At 42.3% G+C, this 25,243-nt stretch overlaps 1 protein-coding gene across 26 annotated transcripts in view; it reads left to right on the plus strand.

Annotated features, from left to right (window-relative positions):
• The window catches only part of SYNE1 (spectrin repeat containing nuclear envelope protein 1), a 447,744-nt gene extending 424,277 nt beyond the window's left edge, over positions 1 to 23,467 (plus strand). For 15 of the 26 annotated variants that reach the window (XM_057310940.1, XM_057310950.1, XM_057310953.1 and 12 more), the window contains 8 exons: positions 1,913 to 1,981; positions 3,647 to 3,789; positions 5,454 to 5,580; positions 6,394 to 6,605; positions 9,021 to 9,221; positions 10,501 to 10,629; positions 12,195 to 12,407; positions 13,428 to 17,610. In XM_057310940.1, coding sequence (XP_057166923.1) covers positions 1,913 to 1,981; positions 3,647 to 3,789; positions 5,454 to 5,580; positions 6,394 to 6,605; positions 9,021 to 9,221; positions 10,501 to 10,629; positions 12,195 to 12,407; positions 13,428 to 13,889 — 1,556 coding nt within the window. In that variant the 3' untranslated portion in view covers positions 13,890 to 17,610. Of the gene's footprint in view, positions 1 to 1,912; positions 1,982 to 3,646; positions 3,790 to 5,453; positions 5,581 to 6,393; positions 6,606 to 9,020; positions 9,222 to 10,500; positions 10,630 to 12,194; positions 12,408 to 13,427; positions 17,611 to 22,489 lie in introns of those variants that run through there. The other 11 variants (XM_026505077.4, XM_026505085.4, XM_026505079.4 and 8 more) reach the window with 3 other exon arrangements.
• Positions 23,468 to 25,243: the final 1,776 nt, after the last annotated feature.

Below are 25,243 nucleotides of genomic sequence, written 5' to 3' on the forward strand. Positions count from 1 at the left end.
AGCTTACACTCTAGTGTGGAACACAGATAAGCAACAGCTGTATAAAGTGTTGGTGCTGCAAAAGTAATGTACACAGCGTGGTACAGAAACACAGCCAAGGGTGACCAACCAGAGCTTTGAGGAAAGGCTTTAGGGAAAAGACTCTTAAATTGAGACCCAAAGGTTAAATGGGAGTTAGTCAGATAGACACAGTGAAGTTCAGAGGAAGAGAGGAGAGGGTGCCCACCCAGCTTCATGATCAGCCACAGAGCTTTGGGTCACCCGAAGTTCATCCACAATGACAAGGTCGTAGAGTGGGAGACAGAGTGGACAGAGAGGAGGTGGAAAGGCAAACCAGGACCTGCTCAGATAGCAGCCTAGTTGCCATGGAAAGGAGTTCACTCCTGAAGGCTCTGGAGGGCCACCACTGACCTCTAAGCAGGAGGTGACATGATCAGATACATACTTTCACAAAACCTGTCTCAATACTCTATGGAAGGGATCACATTGGAGAAGAGCTCAGATGGAAACATTTTATGATCGAGGTTAGAGAGATGATGGCGGCCTGAACTAAGGAACAACACTGGGGATGGAGAGAATGGAAGAGAACTGACAAATCATGGCGAGTCTCCTTAAGTGATGGTTGATTGAACTGGGATTGAGGCGACTCTCGGACTTGGGTATCTTGGTGAAAGGTGCAGGTAGCCCGAGGCCCTGAGGACCACAAGAGGGAGAGAATGTTGTGGGTGTTGTCTGTGGGCCGGGGGCAGGGCAGTGAGAAAGGGGGTGGTGATGACTCATTTGTGCACACCCGAATTTGAGATACTGTAGAATATACGAATGGAATACCCAGCAGTAGATGTATGGGTCTGAAGTTCTAGAACTGGAAATGGGGATTAGGTAGCCATCCATGTATACGTGGTAATTGTCCCTGAGGGAAGGGAGGAAATCACCCAGGAAAAATGTATAAAGCAAAACAAGAAAGACGAAACCCCAAGAAACACATACAGTGAAGGGGTGGACAGAGAAAGAGGAACATTGTAAGGAGGGTGAGTAAAAATAGAAGAAAGAATCAGAGGCCAATTTGTAGCTCTTGTAAATGCATCTCACACATTCTCCAAAAGGCCGTCTCTGCTTGTTCCTGATGGTTCACATTTGGATTCCCAAGGGTATGACACTGTCTAAAAAGAAAATGATTTCCCTCATTTCTATTTTGTTTTTACAGGAGAGCCTAATAGGTATTTCTTATTTACAGCAGCACTCTCCAGTATGTAGCTGTCAGCCACATGGGACTGAACATATCGAGCCCTGAAATGTGACCATGCAAAACTGAGATTTGCTGTGTCAAATGTATTTACGTGAATTCACAAGTCTCAAAGACTTAGCACAAAGAAAGAATGTAAAATGGTAATATTTATGGTGATTACACGTCATAATTTGGATATATTGGTTTAGCAAAGTAAAGCATTAAAATTATTTTCATCTGTTTCTTGTTACTTTTTTTAATGTGGCTCTTAGAACCTTTAAAATGACACATGTGGCTCACTTTATTTCTACGGGACAGCGCTGCTCTAGAATCTGTCTGGTTGCAATCGCAGTTCTGCTAATTACTACCTGTTGAAACCTGGATAGGTCGTTTAATTCCTCTGGATCTCAGCTTTCTTACCAGTAAAATGCGAATAAGACTTCCATGCACCCTGTAGGCTTTCTTCAAAGATAGATGAGTGGTTAGAACAGTGCTTGGCTCATGAAACATTCTCAGTGTGAGCTCCGACGATTTATTTCAGGAAACCTTTGGTGAGCACGCTCACACTCCTCTGTATGCTCAAGAGCTGTCTGCCTAGAGTGACTAACTGCTTTTTTTTCCCCTAGGAAAAGTTATTTCCCGCCACAAGGAATCTAGCTGTCAACTTAGACTGTGCTCTTTTTGCAGATGTAATGATCCCTGAAAGTCCTGAGGCCTATGTAAAACTCACAGAAAGTGCAATCAGAACTACCTCTGGTAGGCACGAAAAGCCACAGCAAGCCTCCCCCCTCTCCTGTAACAAGCCTCCTCTCTGAGCACATCTGCGGTCCCTCTCACAGCTCGGGGCACCAGCATGTTAAGGAACCACCTCCTTCTCTTACTGCTGCAGTAGAAACAAGTGGACAAACACAGCCCCAAACTACTCTGTTGATCAACACCAAGACTAAGATTTTAGTAATCAAGTTTCAGTGAAATAACGTCTCGACCTGTTAAGTGGGAATGAGTCTCATTAGGTATAGACCTAGGATGCCCGTGCACGGGAGAAAAGGGGAGATGGAAGCTCTAGTCTTCAGCACCTGTGCCCCGGTGCCCTGCTGGAGGGTAGCCGTACTGACCTCGTGACTTCCGGGGCCTGGAGACTTACCTGCGCCTCGGCAGCCGGGGCTCAGAGCTCCTGTCCCATGTCCACCAGCCTGCATATGTGACCTCAGGCCCACCATTCATCTTCCTGATCTCAAAGGCCACATATAAGGCGAGGGGTGAGACCAGATGTCTGGCTCTAAAAAAAAAATTATAATTGACCTCGATAAGTCGTACCCCATAAAATAAAGAAAGGAAAATGGAACCAGGTTTGTTTCATGTTGCACTAGATAAACTATAGTTCAGCATAGTTAAGCAGGGGGGAGGTGGAGAGGATAGGGTTTGACCATAGCAATACGATACTGAATGGCAAAGGTATTCGTTTACACTTCATTTTTGAAGCAAAGGAGCATTAGTGAAATGGTGACTTCCTGAGTGATTCCCCAGTGAGAGACCTCTTCCAGGTGTATTTAGAAGGCCTTTTTTCAAAAAAAATTAATAAAGCTTACTAATACATGTTCTGCTTTCACCCTGTGTTAGCTTCACTCTGACAATCAATGTTCTTGTTCAGTTCAAAAATTATAACACACACACACACATTTTGCACACACACACATTTTGCAAAAAGGTATTACACCTCTGAAAGGTGATGAGCCAGGAGTTCCAGGCTCTGAGGAGGAGCATGCTGAGATGCAAATGCTAAAATCTTAAAGGCTAAAATGCTAAAATGCAATAAAATGCTTAAGTGCAAATGCTAAAATCTGGTTTTGTTGTGCGTTTTAAACAAAGGCAAGCCATTGGTAGTTTCGTGTCTCCACCCATATGTAACTTCTTGGTTATCTTGAAGTCACACCTTTAAGTGAATGATGCAAGGGGCGGGGGTGACTGTCTCTACTGAGTGCTATCTTCTGTTCAGATGCAGAAAGAAAACAGAGGATTATATCTTTTTCCGCTTGATAAGTGCCTGCAGAGGGAATATGAGAAATAACTGCCTCTTAGTTGGTGGGGAGCAAAAGGCACCACGTTGGGCTTTCAGAGAGGCCTTCCACAGCTTACACAACGTAGATTTTCAGGGAATCAGCTGCCAGCAGAGCAGACACACAGGCTGTTAGAGCCCACTGCAGAGGCCTTTTGCAGTATCTGACCTGCTAGGACTCTGAGCCAACCACATTCATTCATTGGTCTGGTCTTTGAACTTCTAACTCACCAGCACGCTAGTACTAAATTTGCTTTGTAATAACGCACACACACGCCATTTCTATACCACCTTAGCCGAAGTAATTTCTCAAACTTCACCTTGAATGTCACGCATGTTCAAGAACCTTGTGGTTGACATTGCAGGAGCTCCCAGTGCCTTAGAGTCACAGATTCGACAACTGGACAAAGCCTTGGATGAGAGCCGTTTTCAGATGCAACAAACTGAAAATATCATCCGCAGCAAGACTCCCACAGGACCGGAGCTAGACTCCAGCTACAGAGGCTATGTGAGTATCCTGACCCTTGTGATCCCAGCATGTACCTGGAAATCATAGTTGTGTGACAAAGAACGGTCCGTCTGTGGCACAGGGCTTTCTGAGCTATCGAGCACCATGCCGCCCTTGAACTCACGGGTTTGGGTGTCCAAAACGAAGCCACATTAGCAGGTTACCTTTTCCGTAAAACTGGCCCGTGCTCAGATGCACTGACCTACTACAGTGACCAGCCTGTTCTTTGCATGGAGAACTCCGTGAGATCCATTTAACTGACAGCGACAAAATGCTTTGGCTCCCGAAAGTGAACAGGCATTTCTCCAAACTCAGCTAATAATTTTGGGGCCAAGGTTATCCTTGGAGTTGCAGATTTAGCTAATAGATCACTAACACAGAATATGTATGTGTGTATATATATATAGTTCTTTTCTGGGGTTTATTGATTTACTCATTGCCTTTGGGAGTGTTTTTATCCTCTGTTATCAGTATGCTCATTATGGGGAAAACAAATCTGACTAACGAGGGATTTGGAGAAAAGATGGCAAAAGATTGTATGTATTACTAACTTCTATTTTCAAAGTTCCTACCTAGTATAGTATATACTGAGTTTATTTGCTCTGCTCAAGTTACTGACCAAATAATTTTTCCTGGAGAACTACCCATTTTCCTACACATACTTAAGTAAGAGAATTTAAAAGTAAATCTCTTCCATGGCTCATACTTTCTTTTCACACCCAAAAGACTGCCTAGTAAAAGGAAAGAAAAATTAATTTCCCTAAGTCTAATGACAACTCCAATGTACTACTTTTTGAAACCAGGGAAGAAAACTCTTGTAGTTTATATATGCTGATATTAATATCCTCACAATTACAGAAGAATGATCAATCATGAGTTTATTTCTTGTCCAGTTTGGCCTGTTATACCAACTTCTATTATAGTGAAGTTTCCTTTTTTTTTCTAATATAATAAGACTTCATGGTGACCATGCTGACATCACTGAGATTGTACTCAGTCTCAGTCAAAAATACTCAAACCTCATAGCAGCGTGATTTGTAAAAGGCTTCGAAACATAACTTTATGATTAGAGCAAGAGTTCTTTGAATGCTGTGCATGACATTAAACTTGGAGTTGGAAGGTTTTCCTTTGATGTTAAGAATTTATTTCCTTAACACCTATTAAACATTGCTTAAATTTTCTTATGAAACAGCTGGCTTTCATAGTACTTTCTGCTTTTAAGTATTTTAATTATTTAATGCAAAAAACTGTTCCTTCGAGATTTGTGGTAATATTATTGTTCCCACATTTCAGTTTAAGAAAGAAGAAGCAACTTGCCAAAAATTGTATATTGTATTGCCAGCTGAGGGCTCTGAGTTTTCAATCCCAGATTGGTTTTTCGTCTCTCTTGAGTTGTAAAAGAAATTTTGAGGGACTCTCATGCAAAACTCAGTATATCTTCAAGGCACGGCTCTGCATGTGTATGCATGTGTCCTGTGTTGCAGGCACATGTTTTTGAACTTGATTTTTTTGTTCTTAGCAGACTGGGTTTTTTTCCCACAGAGCAGTAAAACACAGCCACCATCCTTTTCAAGGAACTAGAAAGGTATTTTCCCCCAGAAGCTCTTGCACTTGTGAGAAGCTGAGAATCGTGTGACCGGGTCCTGTTTTCTGTGTCTCAACAGATGAAGCTGCTAAGTGAGTGCCGTGGCAGCATAGACTTAGTGAAGAGACTAGAACACAAACTGAAGGAGGAAGAAGAGAATTTCCCCGGCTTTGTTAACCTGAATACCACGGAAACCCAAACAGCTGGTGAGTGAGCGGTGCTCAGCTCAGGAAAAAGGGAAATAGAAGATCCTGAAATACCGTGTTGCCCCTGCGTTGCCCTGCGCTGCCCATCTCAGTCTACATGATTCTCCCCTGAGAACTTTTCTCTGTGTTACAATGACCTCCTGACAGAAGGGGGTGGGGAACAGCATCGCGGTATTTTCTTCCATATCCCATTTATTTTCATGCACTCTCTCTAACCTCTCTTGTCTGGCATTTTATTTTATTTTATTTTATTTTATTTTATTTTATTTTATTTTTTAAAGCTTTATTTGAGAGAGAGAGAAAGAGTGTGAATGTGGGGGGGAAGGGGCAGAGGAAGAGGGAGAGAGAACCGCAAGCAGACACCACACTGAGCGCAGAGCCCAACATGGGGCTCGATCTCACAACCCTGAGATCATGACCTGAGCTGAAGTCAAGAGTTGGCCGCTTCACTGACTGAGCCATGCAGGCGCCCCTCGTCGAGCATTTTATATATGAGTTCTCCAAGTTCTGTTGCAAAAAGAAACCAATTGAATATTATCTTCCTGCGCATTACTGCTTATTACTTCATAAAGCTCTTTATGGTATTAAATCCTATGTAGTTTTTTTTTTAACCCCAGTATCATTAAAAATGCAGGTGGGATAAACACAGCCATTATACTGCTTTGTGTTGTTTAATAGCTGACAACAACCGAAGTGCCTGTTAGAATGACTTTTCTTTGTTGTTATACTTAGGGACCGTGTATCTTTAAGGCATTTCCCCAATATCCCACATAGGGAAATACAGCTCATTCTTCTGTGTGTGTCACGTCCCAGGTGTGATTGACCGGTGGGAACTCATCCAGGCACAGGCCCTGAGCAAGGAGCTGAGAATGAAACAGCACCTCCAGAAGTGGCAGCAGTTCAGCGCGGACCTGAACAACATCTGGACGTGGCTGGCGGAGACGGAGGGAGAGCTGGAGCAGCTGCGGCGCCTGGAGCTCAGCACCGACATCCAGGCTATCGAGCTCCAGATAAAGAAGCTCAAGGTAGCTGCCCTCAGCCTTTCCCACAGTGGCCAGGCAGAAAACAGCCACGTGCACTGCCCGGTCCGACAGAACCAGTAGCTCCAGCTAGGCTCCTACCACCCGGCCGCAGGGAAGTCATCAGTGAGCACGAATGCCTTCCTTTCCCCCAGCCGTCCCAAATCAGTATTTCTAGAGAAGCCTTGGAAGGGCAGAAAGATGGTCCACGTTGTAGAACTAGCCCCCGTGTAACTCATTACGTATGATTTAATGACTTGGTTCCTAAGGAATGACTAATATTAAAACTTCGTGAAACATCCAGGTACCTCTGGGACTGTTTGACCCCTTTTAAGGGAAGTGCAGAAATGACCAGGCTCCTGCAAGTCTGTATCTAGAGCTAGAGAGGTTTCCTCTCCAAGATTGTATCTCTGTGACTTTGTAGAAATGTATTGAAATTGTTGGACAATCAGCAGAACCTCTGAAATAGGACATAGTAGTAACAGAAGCAATTTGCAGTGTATGAATAAAACAAAACAACGCTGTGGAGTAATTATGGTAAAACACCTGGCATGTACACTTAATTTTGGCCTGGGTGGGTGTCCATCCCCACGGGGTAACGTCCTTTAGCTCCGTCTCCAGGTCCTAACACTCCTCCGTAGCACAATTCTTGAAATGCATTACTGTGTGGAGACTTTTGCAAGCATACTCTGGATTGAGAGCCCAGTTTGTTTTTAATAGCTCCTCCAGTCCTTTCTTTTTGTTTGGAGAGCATCGAGATGTGCGCTTCCTCAGAATAGAGCTACCAAGGCTCTCTAGGCTCAAGGGTTAAGCGTGCTGCTCTTGTGTCTCTCGGGTTTCATGTATGCTATTTATTTTGGGGTGATGTTTCGGTGGCTTGTTTTGGTTGTTGTTTATTTTAAATTTGCAGAGAAATGAGTCTTCCCCACTGTTGCTCAGATTTCTCCTCAAAGAATAGCCTCTGCACTAGCCCCATCAATTTCTGGGTGAAGCATCAGATGGGAGATGTGATTTATATTATCTGGATTATAAAACACGTTTTTCTGTAGAGTACTTAAATTATTGTAGTTCCTCTCTGGGAAAATGTAAGGCAGGGTGTATGATGACCAAACCCCTAAAAAGTTGATAAAGCAAATGTTGGCCAGAGTCTGAGACTTAAGTGAGATTAGGGTGGGAAAATGAGACCTTGAAAGTCAGCCTGTGTGATAAGAAAAAGCCACCCTCTGCACGCTTGCCCAGTCCTTCCTGTCTGTTTCCTGAGGGTAAGGATGTGGAAAAACCAAGTATCTTTCACAGTATCTCTTGATCTTACAATATCTCTGTGGTCAAATCTGTATTACTGCATTTTGAGAATCTATTGGAAAGTGAAAAATTAAGACAAGCTGGAGACATAACAGAAATGTTGAGAACTTAGAAGAAAACATAGCGTGGGTTGATGTGATTTGTGGGATCACTGACCCTAAACTAATCTGGGTATGTTTAAACAGTACCCAGATACTGAATCATTAATGCACAATCATGTGCTGCACAAGTTCTTGGAAGAGTTCTAGATTTGTGGGAAATGCATAAAGCAAAAATCAGTTGCCTAGTTTTTTTGTGAAATCAAACTGAATTGGTTAGCTGTTGAAATACCCAATCCATTCTCTTGACCATCACAGCAATGTGGCTTATGACATGGGCAGGGTTCTTCTCCCCCTGTGGGCCACTAACTCTCTGTGCCTATCGAGTCCAAACAGCTAGAGGCTGAGGCCTGGGAATCTGCCTTCTTAGCAAGTTTCCCGTTTCATTCTTCTGCACACAACTTGGAGTCCCATTGGTCTAGTGATGAGATTCTTACATGAGAACATTTCCTGCTGCCCAGAACTCTTAGAGCCAGGTCTGGGTTTGTTTTGTTCTATTGTTGTTGAACTCCCAGGCTGTGGGTTGAGTTCATCAGACTTCTTAGTTCATTGCACAGGGTCATCAGCACTTCCTCCAAAGTTCCTCTTAATTTTGTCTATTTATCCTTTGTCCCCACTGTTTTTTAATCTCCATTCTTGAAACCCGTAGCAACCATTCTTACATATTGAATGAGTATTCATTCATATATGCACGAAAAATATGGATTTGTGTGTGTGCACGTGCCTTTTAAATCACAGAAATACTGTGCTATTACACACATTGTTCTGCTTCTGACTCTTTCACTCGATACCATATTTTAAAACCCATTCAAGTTGTCAAGTGTCCATCTAATCCATTTCCTTTAACTACAGTGTGGTCCTCAGTGGTGTGCACCACTGTCTGTTATCTAGCGGTTAAGGCTAATTTTACTGAATGGATCTTTTCACTTGGGTGAAGCTTTTACTAAGGTCTTAAACTATGCTCTAAACGTTTGTATTGTCATTTTTTTTTTCGTTTGGTGGTTCTTCTTTCTCTTTATAGGAGCTCCAGAAAGCTGTGGACCACCGCAAAGCCATCATCCTCTCCATCAACCTGTGCAGCTCCGAGTTCACCCAGACTGGCAGTGAGAAAAGCCAGAATCTGCAGGATCGCCTGTCACAGATGAACGGGCGCTGGGACCATGTGTGCTCCCTGCTGGAAGAGTGGCGGGGCCTGCTCCAGGATGCACTGATGCAGTGTCAGGTTCGTGGGAGTCAGACATTTCCAGTGTAGCTGAGTCTGAGACTTGATTTAGCAAGGTCACTTGGAGGGATGCAGTTGCTCCCCAAAGCCAGGATTTGAATGAGATAACTTTGTGCCCAAACTATTCATTATCCTGGAGAATCTTTACATCTGAACAGGAGTTCAAGCAAGTGGACCCCGTCTTTTATCCAGCTAACTGGACTATTCCCATGAGTATATCTCAGTCCCAACTCATTCATTCATTCATTCATTCATTCATTCATTCATTCAACAGATATTTACTGAGCACGTTGGCAGACATTTCTCGAACATGAAAGTGAGCATCACAAATACTTACTCATCCATTCTACCACGATTATTTGATGTGTGCCCACTCTCTGAAAGATATTATACAGAGCAGTCAGGGTACAACACAGCCTCTACTTTTTTGGGGGAAAACGAACAATGAAAATGCAAGTAATTGCTTAACCAAGATGCTTACAAGTGTGGATGATAAAAGTAACTGAGAAAAACTACTTTGGGATAGAGGTCAGGGAACTTCTATGAATCTTAGAGCTGATACTGAAGGGATGTTGCCAGACAGAGCCAATGGGATGGTCTAGAAACAGGAAAGGGTTTAGTGTCTTTAAGGTCAGAAAAGAGGCCAGTAGGATCAGAATGTAGTCAGAGAGGCAGGGAGTGATAAGAAAGATCAGAAAGATGCTTAGCAACTAGATCAGGCAGGGCCTGACCAGGAGCAGATTGTATTCTGAGCACAGTGTAAACCTTCTTTCTGAGTTTGCATGTGCCCCAAGAATATGTTGAAAACGGGTACTCAAGCTGTTTTTTCACCCTTGCACCCCTTCCTAGTCCAGTGCATAGGAGATCTTCAGTAACTACCTGTTGAATAAATGAATGAACAAACGGATGAATGAAGGATATAAGAGACTGGATTAAGGCCTTCCAAGATGGGAAGGTCTGAATACAGGGAGAAGACAGGGGAGCAGAGTTGCTTCCTTCCAAACTGTAATGTAACCCTAGAAATTAAGTATTTGATACCAGTTTTTCCTTATGTCTAAATTCTCTCCCAAATAACAAACTAGATGTTTTTGGTGAGAATGTGAACTCAGATAATTACCACAGCACCAGTGCCTTTCTCAGAAAGGAGTTGTGCATAAGAGCTTAAATCCAACGTATCTTTGCCAGTGGTAGCAATTGTAAAGACTGGAAATTTAAGCTGTGAGGGAAAGAAAAATAAATTTCTCAAGATGATTTTATACTCCATTTTTTTTCTTCATAGGATTTCCATGAAATGAGTCATGGTTTGCTTCTTATGCTGGAGAACATCGACAGAAGGAAAAATGAAATTGTCCCTATTGATTCTAACCTGGATGCAGAGACACTTCAGGACCATCACAAACAGCTTATGGTAAGATGTGTGAGCTTTGGCAGCCTGGCTGTTCATAGCACTCGCCTATTTCATTTAAAGAAAAAGAATGTAGGTGATAATTTTTTTTTTTTTTTTACCTTTTGCATACTGGTCTCTAACTTTCTCTTTTTTATTTGTCATAGTTTCTAATTTTTGTGAGGCAAACATGCTTATAGAAGATGACGTCTACCAGCTTTAGAATCTGGTTCTAAAGTCATTGCTCAATTGTAGAGATCTTAGATGTTCTTCATCTTAATTAGGTTGTTTTTACTAAAGCAGATTTTTGGCAGTTATGCTTATTTTTAATTTAAACTGTCTTTGTTACATGTATGTATAAAGTAGGAGTATCTTGCGTGGCTTAAATTTTATTTTTATGGACATTGAAGCTATTAAAATAGAAAGAGACCATTAAGACTTCGTAGAAGAAATTCCTAGGTGGCTCAGTTGGTTAAACGCCGCCTTTGGCTCAGGTCATAATCCCAGGGTCCTGGGATCGAGCCCCACACTAGGCTCCCTGCTCAACAGGGGAGTCTGCTTCTCCCCCTTCCCCTGCTCATGCTCTCTCTCTCACTCACTTTCTCTCTTTCAAATAAATACATAAGATCTTTAAAAAAAAGAAGAAGAAATTAAGTGTACCAGATTTAACAGTAACCTTGTCACCAAGTTTTGTGAAAATGAAGACAAAAAGGAAAATGTGAAAAGTTATTTTCATTATCTGAGAAAAAGAAAACATGCCAGTTCTCAAGGAGAAAGAAACTTTTTCTAGCACTGAATTCAAAAGGAAATTTGCAGAATCTCTGCATAGATTCTTATACAAAGGACTCGGATAATATAACGTACAGTGTACTTAAGGGATTTTATAAAAGATAAAGCAGTATATTTGAGTTCCATTAGGAGAAAATGATTTGCATTTTGTAGCTTTCTGTATTTTTAAAATGTCATTTCTCAACATTTAATGCTTACTAACCTAACCAACAGAATTGTTAGCTTTTAATTCAGTACCATAAAGGTCTCAGAAACCAAGACGGAATAGCTATGCAGTGGCATTTTTACTGACTTTTGACCTCAGACATTAGTTGTAAATAATGAATCACTACTACATCCTTCAAAAAAATCTTGAACAAAGATCAGGGCATACTTAGACATATGTGAGTTTTGCTATATTTATATGTTAATGTTTCACTTTCTGTATAAAAGAGTATCTTACGTCTCTTTTACATACTACTTGATGTTTTAAGCACTTTCACATATATTCACCAATTTGAACCTTCCAATATACTTACTTTGGACCAGGCAGGAAGCAGTATTATCATTTTCTGAAATGAGAAAGCTTGAGATCAGAAAGGTTTAGGGGCCTTACAGACGATTTTTGGCAGCAGCAGGGTTAGAACCCAGACCCCCCATTCCCGAATGCCATGGGCTGCTTCATTCTTCCCTGGCTGAGCACGGCATTTGGATACTCAGGTTTAATTGCCCACTAAGTTAAACTGATGTCATCCTGCCTTTTTGGAATTTTCCCCGATTATCAAAAATTCTTAGTAAAGCATTTCTTATCACGCACCTAGCAAATAAGGCATGAGCTATTGGAATCCCAGCTCCGAGTGGCCTCACTGCAAGACATGTCTTGCCAACTCCTGGTGAATGCGGAAGGCACAGACTGTTTAGAAGCTAAAGAAAAAGTCCATGTGATTGGAAATCGGCTCAAACTTCTCTTGAAGGAGGTCAGTCGTCACATAAAGGAGCTGGAGAAGCTATTAGACATGTCAAGCAGTCAGCAGGTAAGCTCTAAGCAGACATCATTGTGTAGCATTTCTTACAGGAAACCAAAGAAGCATCATCTTTATCCGTTTTTAGAAGGACTTTGAATATAGTACTTGTCAGGATAAAGTGCCCGCTCTCAATCACTGCTCTTACGAGTCCTGTCTCAAAATAAAAAAAGGGACTCATCAACTTTCATAATAGGACACTGCTTTTGATTCTATTACATCAAAAAACCTCTTGCAATTGTTACTGCTAACCCTTTACCGTCTCTACTGTGGCATTGTATTTTACCCTGTTTACTGAAGAATTCACATGTTTCCTGTCACACAGCTATGGTAGGTCATAACCAATTGTTGCATGTGAGTTTTGTATTCAAACACCAGAAGGCATGAGTTCTCCCGACATAGACAGCAATTAATTCATAGAAAATGTCCTCTGCTCATTTACTTTTTTTTTTCTTAAATCTACATCGTGGTAGTATTATCGGTTTTGAGAAATGCATTCGTAGATACAGAGATGCTTGGTAAGACTTCAGACAACCAGTTGCAAAATCTCGTTATGAACACACAAACACCCTGCACTCCCATAAGCCTGCAAAAGAACGACCTCCTCTGACCAACGGAGTAGTGGGGGACATACTACAAAAGAAGGCTCCTGGATGAATATCTTTTGTTTCGAACTCAAATGACTTGTGTCTCTCTGGCCCAAGAGACCTGTAGTGTAAAACCAATTCCTTCACCTCCTTCACTTCCACTCATTCCATCCGTGTCACTAAGAAATAAAAAAGCTGCAAGTGACATAGTAATAGCAAAACTATACCTATATTTTCCAACAGGACTAAATTGACAACCGGAAAAGGCCTGATACACTAGAAGAATTAGGTTCTGTTCTTATAGTTGTCTGATTCTGTTTTGTCCAAGGAATGGTTTGATTTTTATGGAGGATGGCTGGCGGTGGGCTGGTAAATGCATTGTGGATTACCAAGCCATCACGGCTTTGGGACATGGAGTCCTTAAAAAAATCTATTTCCTATGTAGGATTTGTCTTCCTGGTCTTCTGCTGATGAACTGGACACCTCGGGATCTGTGAGTCCTACGTCCGGAAGAAGCACCCCAAACAGACAAAGAACGGTAACTTTCCACTGGTCCTTTTCAGTTGGCCCATGGGAGGGAACACTGGGGAGCAACGGTATCTGTAGCTACCTCAGGGTCCGCAGGCTCCCCCCGGGAAAGCAGGAGTCCCCCTACAGAAGAGCGTTGTCACACAGTAACTCAGTGAAGTGTCGTTTCCTCAGCCCTGCGGCATGCCCTCCCCACATGCACTCAGGAATGCAAAAGAACATTCTGTTTTTCAAAAGAAGGAGGGCTCAAGGTGTGGCTGGTACAGGGAGACAAGTTATTTCTCTTGCTCCAAGGGCCATCACTAGAATGGTGTTCCCTTGTTTCTTTGGTGGCTCCTCCCTTCAAACCACTACCATCATAGTCCACCTAAAAAAGTAGGTTCTATGTAAAGGGGCGCCTCAGCCAGAAGCAGGCAAAACTGTGAGCGTCTCATGAGACCATTGAACGTATGAGACAAGTGGAGGTTCTGTTGAACTCTCAAGCGAAGAAGCTCCTGACGGTGGTTCTGAAGGTTTTTGGCGACTGTGCTGCCCCCAAAGAGGCAACAGCTCAGGAGGCCTCAGCCACAGAGCCTTTGGGAGGCTGCCTCACCGGCGTTCTGTGAGGACGGAAAGACGAATCTGGCCCCTGCTACCCTCTATACTTTGATTTCTCTGTGTGATTAGAGGCTTGTTTTTGTTTTGTTATTTTTTTGTCCAGCTTTATGATTATATTCATTTTTTTTACATCCCATTTTCCTTAGTTTTTAGAAGTATGGATTTCATTTGTACTTTTTTTTGTTATAAACACTTAAGTCCTATGCTGATAAATGTTATTATCTTATTTAGGATTGTTTTTTACTACATTCACTAGTTTCCTATAGATCCTAGTTTAAGAATGTGAAGGAATACTGGCTTTTCGAGTCAAATTCTAGCCCTGATTTAACTTGTCGGGTCCTCATCATTCTACAAAGAAAAATCTCATATTGCCATTGTTATTTTTTATCTACCAAGAATTTCAGTGTTCTAGGAAACGAAAAAAATATGGCGTGCCAAGGAACATTGGCCTTTATATTTATTGTAAGTAAATCCTTGGCTGGTATAGAGTCACCAGTGTGTCCACCATGAAAAATGGGGGGAAATATCCCACGGTGGTGGGACTCCCAAACCACAATTCCTGTTTCCTCGGTGACCAGTGATAGAGATGTGGATTAGTTTCAGTTTTTCAACAAAAGAAAAGCCAGTTTCCTGAATTCGTGGGTACTGATCATTTCGTTTGATTTATTTTTCCTTTGCCGCACTTTTAGTTTAATTTTTTTCAGTAGCTTGTCTTTATTTGCCTGGACTGAACATTCTTCTTTCTTTACCCCTGTTCATTGCAAACAGCCACGAGGCAAATGTAGTCTCTCACAGCCTGGACCCTCTGTCAACAGTCCACATAGCAGGTACCTTATTCTCCTGGTTTCCACACTGTTCTAGAACTCCAAGAGGATGATGAAAATTGTCCATGATTTAGGTAGGCCTCTATCTGGTCTGCCTCAGGGTAGTTGAGAAATTACTTGTTTCATCCGTACATGCCTTTTCTAATAAATTGGAAGAGACTTTCCTAAGTGTGAAGTGTAAGTAAAGCTCAGAGCACAAAATATTTGGATCCCACCAGAATTTTGTCTAACTCTCCGTAGGCCACCTGGTACTTTCCATCACGCCGTGTTCTGTGTGCACTTGAGGATTCAGTGCAGTGGAGGGCACAGCCTCCGTTTGATTCATGGCAGACTTTCATCATCCTCTTTATTTCTAGATTTTACAATAAGACAGGTAATAGATCAATGAATTATTTTACCACTCACAGAACCCACAAATCTGAATAAAATAGACTAACATCCCCAGCTTTTTATTTTATTTTCATGTTTTATCCAGATTGTGGGTTTTGAATTCTCAAAATGGCAAGTCCTAATTTGGTATTATTTACAATTTATAAGCACCTTCTCTCTTTTGCTTATCCTAAAACTTCTCTTCTGCCAGCACACTCAGTCACTCACCTTCCTGACACTTGGCAAGCTCTTTCACGCTAAAAACAAGGGTAGTCAGTGCCCCTGCCAGGGGCCGTCCAGAGAGCCCACTCACAGCTGCCCCTCCGTGCTTTACGCCTGGCTTCCAACAGTCCCTCGTTTCTGCAGTTAGCGGTGCTTTGCCTCCTTCGTTGTTGGTGTGGTGTCTGTGCTCCCCTGCCCTTTCACTAATCAGTTCATGTTCCCCCAGACAACTTTTTAAAAAGAAAATACTGTCCCTGGAGCTGATTTTTTTCATTCCAATCCCAAGCCGTTCACTGTTAGTTTGCCCCTCTGGAAACTTATCACCACTGAGCTGGAATCTAAATTCCTGAAAGCAGGGTGAGGGGTAAGGAAGTGTAGAGTTGTAAACGACCCCCGAGTAATAGTTTTCGTTTTCCAGCTGCATGCTGAAGGGACTGGGTATCTGATTTGGTCATTCCTACTCAGCTGAAGCAACGCAGAACGTACTTTGATGTGCTCTTTGGTTTTAAGCCTCCCTTTACTGTGCTTTTTTTTTTTTTTTCTTTCCCTTTGGTTTGGTTTGACGACAATTCTGTGGGGGTTTTTGGTCCATAATAAATCAATAATGAAATATGAATGGAGAAAAACTCACAAGGATTTTTGAAGATAATGATGGACTTCTCCAGGTGCTCTGATGTTCTCTTAGTCCCCTTCAAGAAAAGCCAGTCATGTACTGTAGACAGATCATTGTTTGGTCCATCTTCTCCCCACAAACTGCTGATGTGCCTGAACAGAGATGGGGAATGTCCCCAGAGCAGTCCTTTTAGGACACCAGAGATCAATTCTTTGGTTGACATAAATGATGGTGATGAGAAGGGGAAAGGCTCTTACGTTATTATGCAACACCAATAGCAACCGCCCTTTGGTTCCCAAATATCACATTAGTCTGCAGCCCCCATTCTTTCAGTTGCACGGGGTCTTCCGAAAATGTCCAAGCATCGTTTCTTGGGGCAGCAAGTGCTTCCACATGTCTCCTAACGGGGCTTTGCAGCTGGGACAGCCACATTCTCACTGTGACAGCCACAGGCGCCTTTCAGCTCTGCTCTGTCCAGCGCTGTTATTAACATCTTTCTGAGCATTCAGCACAGTGTTTACTTTGCTGCATGGAGGGTCTGCAATACAAATGGTCTACGCCTGAATGGCAAACTTCATCAAACACCTTGGCAGACAGGTGGTGGTTGAGCATTCTTGGACTTCTTAACTTCTCGGCACTTCTGTGTGGGGTGCACCCAACCCCGACAATGGAATGTGGAGTCTGCTGGGAAAAAATTAACTTCACTTATAATCCAGGCTGTCACGGTGTCCCTTTACATTGAGACTTGAGAGCACCTTGTGTTTGATCTTGCACTGGTCCAGCAAATTTGAAAGCACAAACAGTTTAGAACGTTGACCCCAGAGATCTACAATGGATAATTTTAGACACCGATTCTAAGGGAGGAAAGAGGCTGAGTTGGAAGAAACTGAGTATCCGTTTGAAGGAAGAGGGTTCTTCTCTTATTTTTGTTGTTTAAGGTCTGATGTTGATAATATGGTTGCTTATGTGCTATATACGATTTCAGGGTGATTTTACAGCCACAGTTCTACGTCCTCGTAGGTAATACGCTAAGCCTGCATGTAGACGGTGCCAGTATTCACTGTACACCTATGGTGTGTAGGCCCTGAGCCTCTGCAGTTACTTCCATATGGCTCCTGCCATGCGCCAGAGTCTACAGATTCCCTAAATCAATTGCAAGGAGCTCCTCAAGACTCCTTAAAAATTACAAACATTTGAAAAACATCTGTGACTACATTCATAATAATGATTCATCAGTTTTTAGATTAAAGAGGTTTAAGAAGCAATGTTTATGATGGTCCAGCTGGGCTTTTTTTCTCCTTTTGACTTAAAATCATCTAACTCAATCACCAATAAGTCTTCACAACTCTACTGTGGATTATTTGACGTTGACAAATGGGAAGATTTTACTCCAGTTTCCAGCAAGGCAAAGGAATAATTGCTCTGTAGTCTGGGCACAGTGAAGTGATGACTTCATTCCAAAACTTAAGCAAAAATTCTAAAACAAATTCTAAAAATTCTAACATGCAAACTTTCCTTGGACACCTTTGGTCTCTGGCACCTTCTACACAGAGAACTAAGGTGGAATGAGAAGCAGCAAATGGAAGGGAAAGGGGGAAAACTGTGAACACGTCACTGTAAACACTGTTCGGTTTCTCGTGGAATTTTTTTTTTCACATCTTTCCTGTCAGGCTCCTTATCCTGTCCTACTTATCCACAGCATTCAGAGAGTCTCAGGTTATACAGGTGTACTTCTAGGACCGGTTGGCCACCCAGGCTGAGAGCAGTTATAGGGTAAGGTGCCAGTATGTTTCTTTCTAATATTTTGAGGTATGCATTCCCAGTGTTTCCCAGGAACAAGTCAGCCACTTTGCCTTCATAGTAGCTTTGAAAGCACTACTCATAAATCAGGACTATTCTCCTGGGAGAATAGGCTGCATACAGCCAGTCCCTCATGGTATGAGTTAGCACACCTTTGCTTTAACGATGATAAGATAATACTGATAAATTGTGACATTTATTTAGCACTTAATGCGTTTCTAAGCACCATGCTAAGCATCGTATATCTGTCACCTCATTAACTCTTCCCACGTCCCCCTGGCATGTCTGTATTCCCAAGACAGGGGCACTGGGGATTAGAGGCATGAAGATTAAAGATTTGAACCAGGTCTACCTGACTCTGGATCCTAACTTGTAAATCACTTCCCTCTGCCAGAAGGGGAGTGGGCTCCTTTACAAAACAGTTCTAGGGCTCAGGCTGCCCCAGGCTGCCTGACACTGCTTAGGACGAGCCAGTTCATTTTTTGAAAAAAGAAGACTGAAATCCTAAGTTAATTCTGGAAATTTTTCTTCTGAACCACACATCCAGGGAACAAAGACCATTTGCACCAGAGCAGGCAACAAGATACACAACCTAGGTATTTTCTCACAATAAATCCCTGTTATGACACTGCCTGTGTTAGCCAACAAGTAACAAAATGAATTGAAAGTTTCTTTTCACTTGCCTTTAAATAATTTATGCCCACAAGTAATTCATTTTATTCTCCTTGATTATGTAAAATTATTGAGATGAGTCATACTTGGTGCATGCTATTCAGGCTTTTTACATCCCTGGGTCATACTTTCTTTCGTGTGGTGTGTTATTGTGTGCTGCTTCCTCCCCTACCATCTCCTTCTCCCACAACTGTATGTATTTTGGGAAAGAGATGAAGCAACTCCTAGGCAGTCGCTTCCCCAGAAATTTGGACGAGTGAGGGGAGTGAGAAAAATGATAAACTAAATATTTACTTGGAGAAAATAAGCACATTCTTGCTGGACAGAATTATCTGAAATAGCTCCATCGGTTAAGTTCCTTGGGTAAGTTCACACATTTCATTTTCCTCTATAAACACAATCTCAACTCGCATCTATTTATGTAATAAGGCCATTGGAGAGTGATGAGTGACTAGTTAATGAGTAGTCTTTGTTCTTTCCCTTGTCAAATTTCCCAAGACTCTTGAAACAGGTGCTCTTAGGTCAATGGATAAATATTAAAAGTACCCTTTTCCCTGGGTACCATTATCCTCTTGGTACTAGAAGCTCTAGTACAGGTTTGTCCTAAGAAGAAGCAATTTTGCGTATGTTGAAACCCTGATAATTGCCCCAAGGGGGTGGCATTTTTCTCAGTAGATAAAGTGGACATTTCCAAGAGCAGTCAACTGCATGGAAGCCCACTAGGCACGGTGTGTTCTCTTTGTCCCTATCTCAGCCCATTACTTCTCCCTAGGTTAGCGTTCTTCAACATTAGAGGGTACATGCTAATTAAATTTTAATAAGAAATGCTCTGATGCTGTTAAATGTGCCATGTCCTTCAACAGACTCTCTAACACATGAACCCATATTCCAAAGATGGTGACCTTTCGAGTCTTTCTCAGGAGTGAACTTGTTAAAGTGCAGCCCCTGTTTTGATCTTGATCTTTGGCTTACTTGCTCAAAGAAGATAATAATTGACAAACAGGGGTGATATTCACCTCTGTCAGTCAAATTGCATAAATTTGCCCATAACTAATGTCCTTAAATGCCTTCTAAAGAAAAAGCCTGTTAGAAATCTCCTTCGTTTTCCTTAGATATTGAATAACGAGGAAATGCAGAGCTGTCTGGTGCTCCTGTTACAACTCATCCAGTGACGGCTGGTGACTGTTGTTTGCCAGGGCATATTTTCAGGTCAAAGGAAAGATATATTGAAGGAAAATTCAATCCAGAGTTCATGGGTAACTAGCCCATTCTTCTCAAGACCCTTTAAGGCAAACCATTGACTTCATAAACTGTCAAAGCCAAAACGATTTGAGGATATTAATGCACCTCTTGTCTTTGCAAATGAGAAAACTGAAGACCAGAGAGACTAAATTACTTGCCCAAGATTGTACAATTGCCTCAAAACAAAATGCTCTCATGTCCATAACCCTGACTTGATCTGTGTAATACCATGAGGCTTTACAATCGGAGGCATTTATTTCAGACATAAGGAAACCACTCAGCTGCAAATGTTTTAGGATACAAGTATTGTCTTCTTTACTTCTACATGGGAGATACATAAGTATGGCCTGGACAACCTTCGTTCACGTCATCAAACAACAAAATATTGCAGAGAGTGTGGTAGGGTGGGACTTGGGAACCCTGACTTCCTGCTGGAGCTTTTCATCTAATTGTATGATTTGGGGCAGGTGACTGACCCTATCCATAGAATCCAAGTTCTGGGATTTAAAAATCTCAGGGTTGAAATCTTAATTCTGCCACTTGCTACCTGTATAACCTTGAGCCAGCTACTTTATCTCTCTGAGTCTCCTTTTCATCATCTGTAAAGTGAAGATAATGAGCACACGGAGACTATCCTGGGGATTAAGTGAGAGACTAAGATAAATGCTTAGTGTGTTGTCAGCAATTAGAAGAGTAAATGTTAACTCTCCTTAGCCACTTATGTATGAAGTTAGAAAATGGATTAGATATTCTCTAAGGCTTTATTTCAACATGAATATTTTATAATTTGGTAGCTGGAGAAGTTTCTGTCTTCTCCTCCACTAATAGGTATGTGACATACTTCGTTTATGCTGTACTATATTTTCACAAAACATACAGCCTTTCCTATTCAGTTCTTGAGGGTAACTCCTTGGCCTTAGCATAAGGGCAGTTAATCAGTTTGACCACTAGATGGTGATTAAACTCTTATGGGCTCTCAGTTGGTAGCCTATACTGACCAACTAGAAGACCTAAAGTGTATAAGATGCGGAACTTTCCAGTTGGAAGACCATCTAATCTAATTTGGAGGGTTTGAAGCAGTTGGCACTCAGAGGTGAAGTGAGTTGTTCAAGGTTATACAGATGTTAGTCATAGACTTCGGACAAGAATACAGTCCCAGTTTGGGCCAACGATTTGTTTTTTTCGTGACACTGCAAGAACTGTACTAGAAGCACATTGTGGTACGTGGCTGTTTGGAGCTCCTGCAGGATTACTCTGCTTGTCTCACATATGTCTTTGACAGTGTAATAAGAAAGCTTGGAGTACTCCCTCCGTTCCTTTTTAAGGGGTTTTATGTCTTTTTTATCTTAACATTTATTTTCTTTGGTGCCACCCCTTATCCCTCACTGATGTGAATGTAATCTGTTTTCAGACATTAATGGCTAATGGGATAGCTGGAAACATATTTTCTTGGGAGAAAAATGTACAGAGTAACCAATATAGTTTTTATACCTTCCTATTTCTCCAGGGGCCTCACATTCAGTGTCCTTACCCTTAGTGATATTATAACCATTAGTGAATTCATAATAGGCATGGGGGAATGTGTCTCATTGGTACATACATTCTTTTTGTTCCCGCAATGTCGTGTGTGTGTGTGTGTGTGTGTGTGTGTGTGCATGTATACAAAATGCCTCTTGTAAATAACATTTCCTTCTACAACTTTTCAGCTAGTAGCCAAATAAGACATTAATGGACGCTTACAGAGAAAATAGTGTACTTCGCCCAAGACCGACTTCCGTATTCAAAATTTTGCAGTCTTTCTCATGAGTGCTGAAATTCATATTTAAACTCTAATGCACTATTTAAAAGTAGATGGGAAAATGGAAGTAGATAGGAAAACTTGGAACTTTGAGTCTAGAAGGAATCTTCAAGAAGATCATATGTTCTCGGAAAATGGTGCCTATTTCCCAAAGTCACAGAGCTAGCAATAGATAGGACCGGCCTAGGATCTATGCCATTCCACACCCGTGTTCTGTAGGCTAACTCTGCCGCCACCCTTGTACATATAGCTTTGGAACCACTTGGGTCAGGGTCAGATGGGGATTCAGTGCAAGATGAAACCAGGGTGTACTCTAAAATTATTTAAACTTTATGAGTCTCTGCAAGATGGCTGCCACTGTTCTTAACCTTGCTGCATAGATTTCGCCACATCCAGGATGGCAAGATGGGCTACTTTGCATAGTTCTGACAGCAACTAGTTTTGCCTAATGGTGCTACTGATACTCTTAAACCAAAAATGTCCTGCATCAAACACCCACATTTTAATCATCCTGGATCTACTTAATCTACGCTGGTCGGATGTGTAGAGCAGTTACTTTTGTTGATGGAAAATGTTTTACCAAATTAAGGGATGGGATTTGAACCCAAGAAGTTGCCTTTAGTTGACTGACTAAGTGTTTATTTTTCATCAGCGAAGTGTCCAAAAACACTCTTCATGTGGTGGGGAGATCACCTGGGCATACTGCAGAAGACTGCCAGCCAGTTGCCGGGTTGGGTTGGGTTTGGCCTGGTCCTTTAGCTTCCAGGAAGGTGAGGAAGCAAAAAGCAGCATCCAGACAGCATTTGAAATATTTGAGTTATTTATGTTGATTCTCCTCTCAGGTCCACAAGAGGTGGCTCCGATTCCTCCCTTTCTGAGCCTCGGCCAGTTCGGTCCGGCCGAGCCTTCTTACTCAGAGTCCTCCGAGCGGCTCTTCCACTTCAGCTTCTCCTGCTGCTCCTCATCGGGCTCGCCTGCCTTGTACCAATGTCAGAGGAAGACTATAGTTGTGCCCTCTCCAACAACTTTGCCCGGTCATTCTACCCCATGCTCAGATACACAAATGGCCCTCCTCCGCTCTGAACCAAGCACATGCCATCCGCAGCACTGCTGGTAGCATAAGAAGGATTTGGCCGAAAGCAATCCCAAACTAGCAAAAACAGGACCTGAGTCTCGACGCATGCCCTCAGCGTGGCAGCTTTAGCTCTCCTCCGCATCCCGTGTGTGCAAATCATGGCTTCGGAGGTGGATCGGAAACAATGACAGGAGGAGAGCAGACAGACAACAGGTTGGGAAGAAATTTTGTTTGAAACTCTGAGCCTCAGCACTAAAGAGATTAAGGACCTCCAACGTTCTCTGGACGCATGAATTCTGGGCCCTGGGCTCATTCTGTGCATACCCAAGGACTTCGGTAGACTGAGCAGCTGTCCCACAGTGCTCCTCCATCCACTCAATAAAGGACTTTCCCTGAGTGCCATGATGGCATCGAACAATCTACCAACCAACCAGTGCTGAAGAGATTTTAGAACCTTGTAACATACAATTTTTAAGAGCTTATATGGCACCTTTCTTTTTACCTTGTTTTCCTTTGGGGCATGATGTTCTAACCTTTGCTTTAGAAGCACAAGCTGTAAATCTAAAAGGCACTTTTTTAAAGGATATAAAGAAAAACTGGATGTAATAAATAAGATCATGGAAGGCTTTATGTGAAAACAAAGTTGAATGTTACAGTAAAAAAAAGATATTTATGTATGTACAGTTTGCTAAAGCCAAGTTTTGTTTGTATTGATTTCTTTGCATTTATTATAGATAATATAAAATATTTTGTCTGTGCTTTTTTTCTTCCCCCTAAAGAAATGACTCTAAATTTACATACTGAGCAGGCACTTATCAGGGCACAACCTAAATGATCGTTTTTGCAGAATAAGAGAAGCCGAAACATAAGTATATATTAAAGAAAAAGGATGGTTACAGGTAGCACACATTTAGACGTAAAGGACTCTGGATGATTCCTTCCCCCCCCACCCCTTCCCACAGCTAATCGTATCTCCTGACCTCTTACTCCCCAGCATCTTTCACAGCCCCTTTTCTTCTCTATTCCCTTTGCCCAGTTGGAAGAAACCCCACATTAATCTCCTCACTGAGGCCACATCTCTGCTCCATCCCAAGGATACTCAATAGCCGTGTGGATTTTCTTAAAGCTCTCTTGTTTGCATCCCTACTCTATTCTAAAACCTTCTATTGCTTTTCATTGTCTACTAGAAGAAATACAGTTTTCATCCATCATTCAAGTCCAAATTCAATAAGATTCTATTCTGCCCCTCTGATCTTGCCAACCAGCAGCCATCGTGGAATTGCCTGGTGCTCATGGCGTTTTAATCCATCCTTTAATAACTGGAGGAGGAGGATTTATATAAGGCCCAGGTTTCAGGCTTCTCTTGAAAATGGAAAGCTCTGGTGCCTTGGGTGCATATTCCTGCATGCCAGTCATTGCTGGGGTGATGTGGTTGCTGTCACTTGAAGAACAGGAAAAGACAGATTTTCCATTTGCCTTTATATCCTATTAACTACTCTCACTACCTGTCCCAGTCTCTCTCCTGTGGGTATTTAGTGTACCAATCCTGCTCTACATGGAGAATTTAAACCAAACCAAAGTACTCAACCTGAAACTGCCTGCCATGGTTTCCATTATGTTTGTAGCCTGAGTGTCATCTCAACTAGGGTTCCTGGGGATTATTTGGTTTCCCAGTTCCTGGGATCACTGCAGACCTTCTAATCCCATCTCTGGGGGGTACGACCTGGGAGCTTGCTTTAGAAACAGACACCTGAGGTGATTTTAGCCCAACTGACTGTGGAAAAGAACTTCCCTATTCTTTCTTACCTCCCCAGTTTTGTTCTTACCATTCCTTCTCTCCTCTCTCACAAGACTCAACTCACGAAGCCACCAACTCCCTGAAGACTTCCCTGACCACTGTTGGACTGTATTTAAGACTTCCCTCTACTGAATTTTCCTCACGTGGGTGTTCTGCTTTCGACTCTCAGGTTACTCCTGTCTCATTTCCCTGGAACCTCGCTCAGGGAACAGAACAGAGTTGAGTTGTTCTTTTATTAATGAAGAGAAACCTGTGCTAAGGTTTCCCATTTTCCTGCTTCTGGAAAGGTTATGAGCTGTGGCAGAGCGTGGAGCTGCAGTGCCCTCCCCTGAGATCAGGCCACATGCTTACCTCACTTCCTTCCTCTCCTGCTCCCAAGTAGTGGGCTTGGAGCAGTCCAGCCCTACAAGAGACACACGCTGCCACTGTTGGGAAAATCACCACGCGATGAGACATTAGTTATGGAAGAGTCCGGCACTAAGAGACTGCAGAGCCCTTGCTTCTCCACCTTACGATTACCGGACAAACTAGGCATCTCCCATCACTGAAGAAGCAAGTGTTAAATGTGACTGAGAAAAAAGTTCAGTTTTGATTAAGAAAAATCTTATAGTCTTTTAGTGCCTTTCTAAAAACCCCTGTGAAACACCCAGAGGGATGGATGATGTGCATTTCTATTCAATTTTTGAAGACTTAAACAATCCAACATTGGAACAGAACAGAGTG

This window comes from Ursus arctos, unplaced genomic scaffold (genome assembly GCF_023065955.2).
Source record: "Ursus arctos isolate Adak ecotype North America unplaced genomic scaffold, UrsArc2.0 scaffold_13, whole genome shotgun sequence".
NCBI lineage: Eukaryota > Metazoa > Chordata > Mammalia > Carnivora > Ursidae > Ursus > Ursus arctos.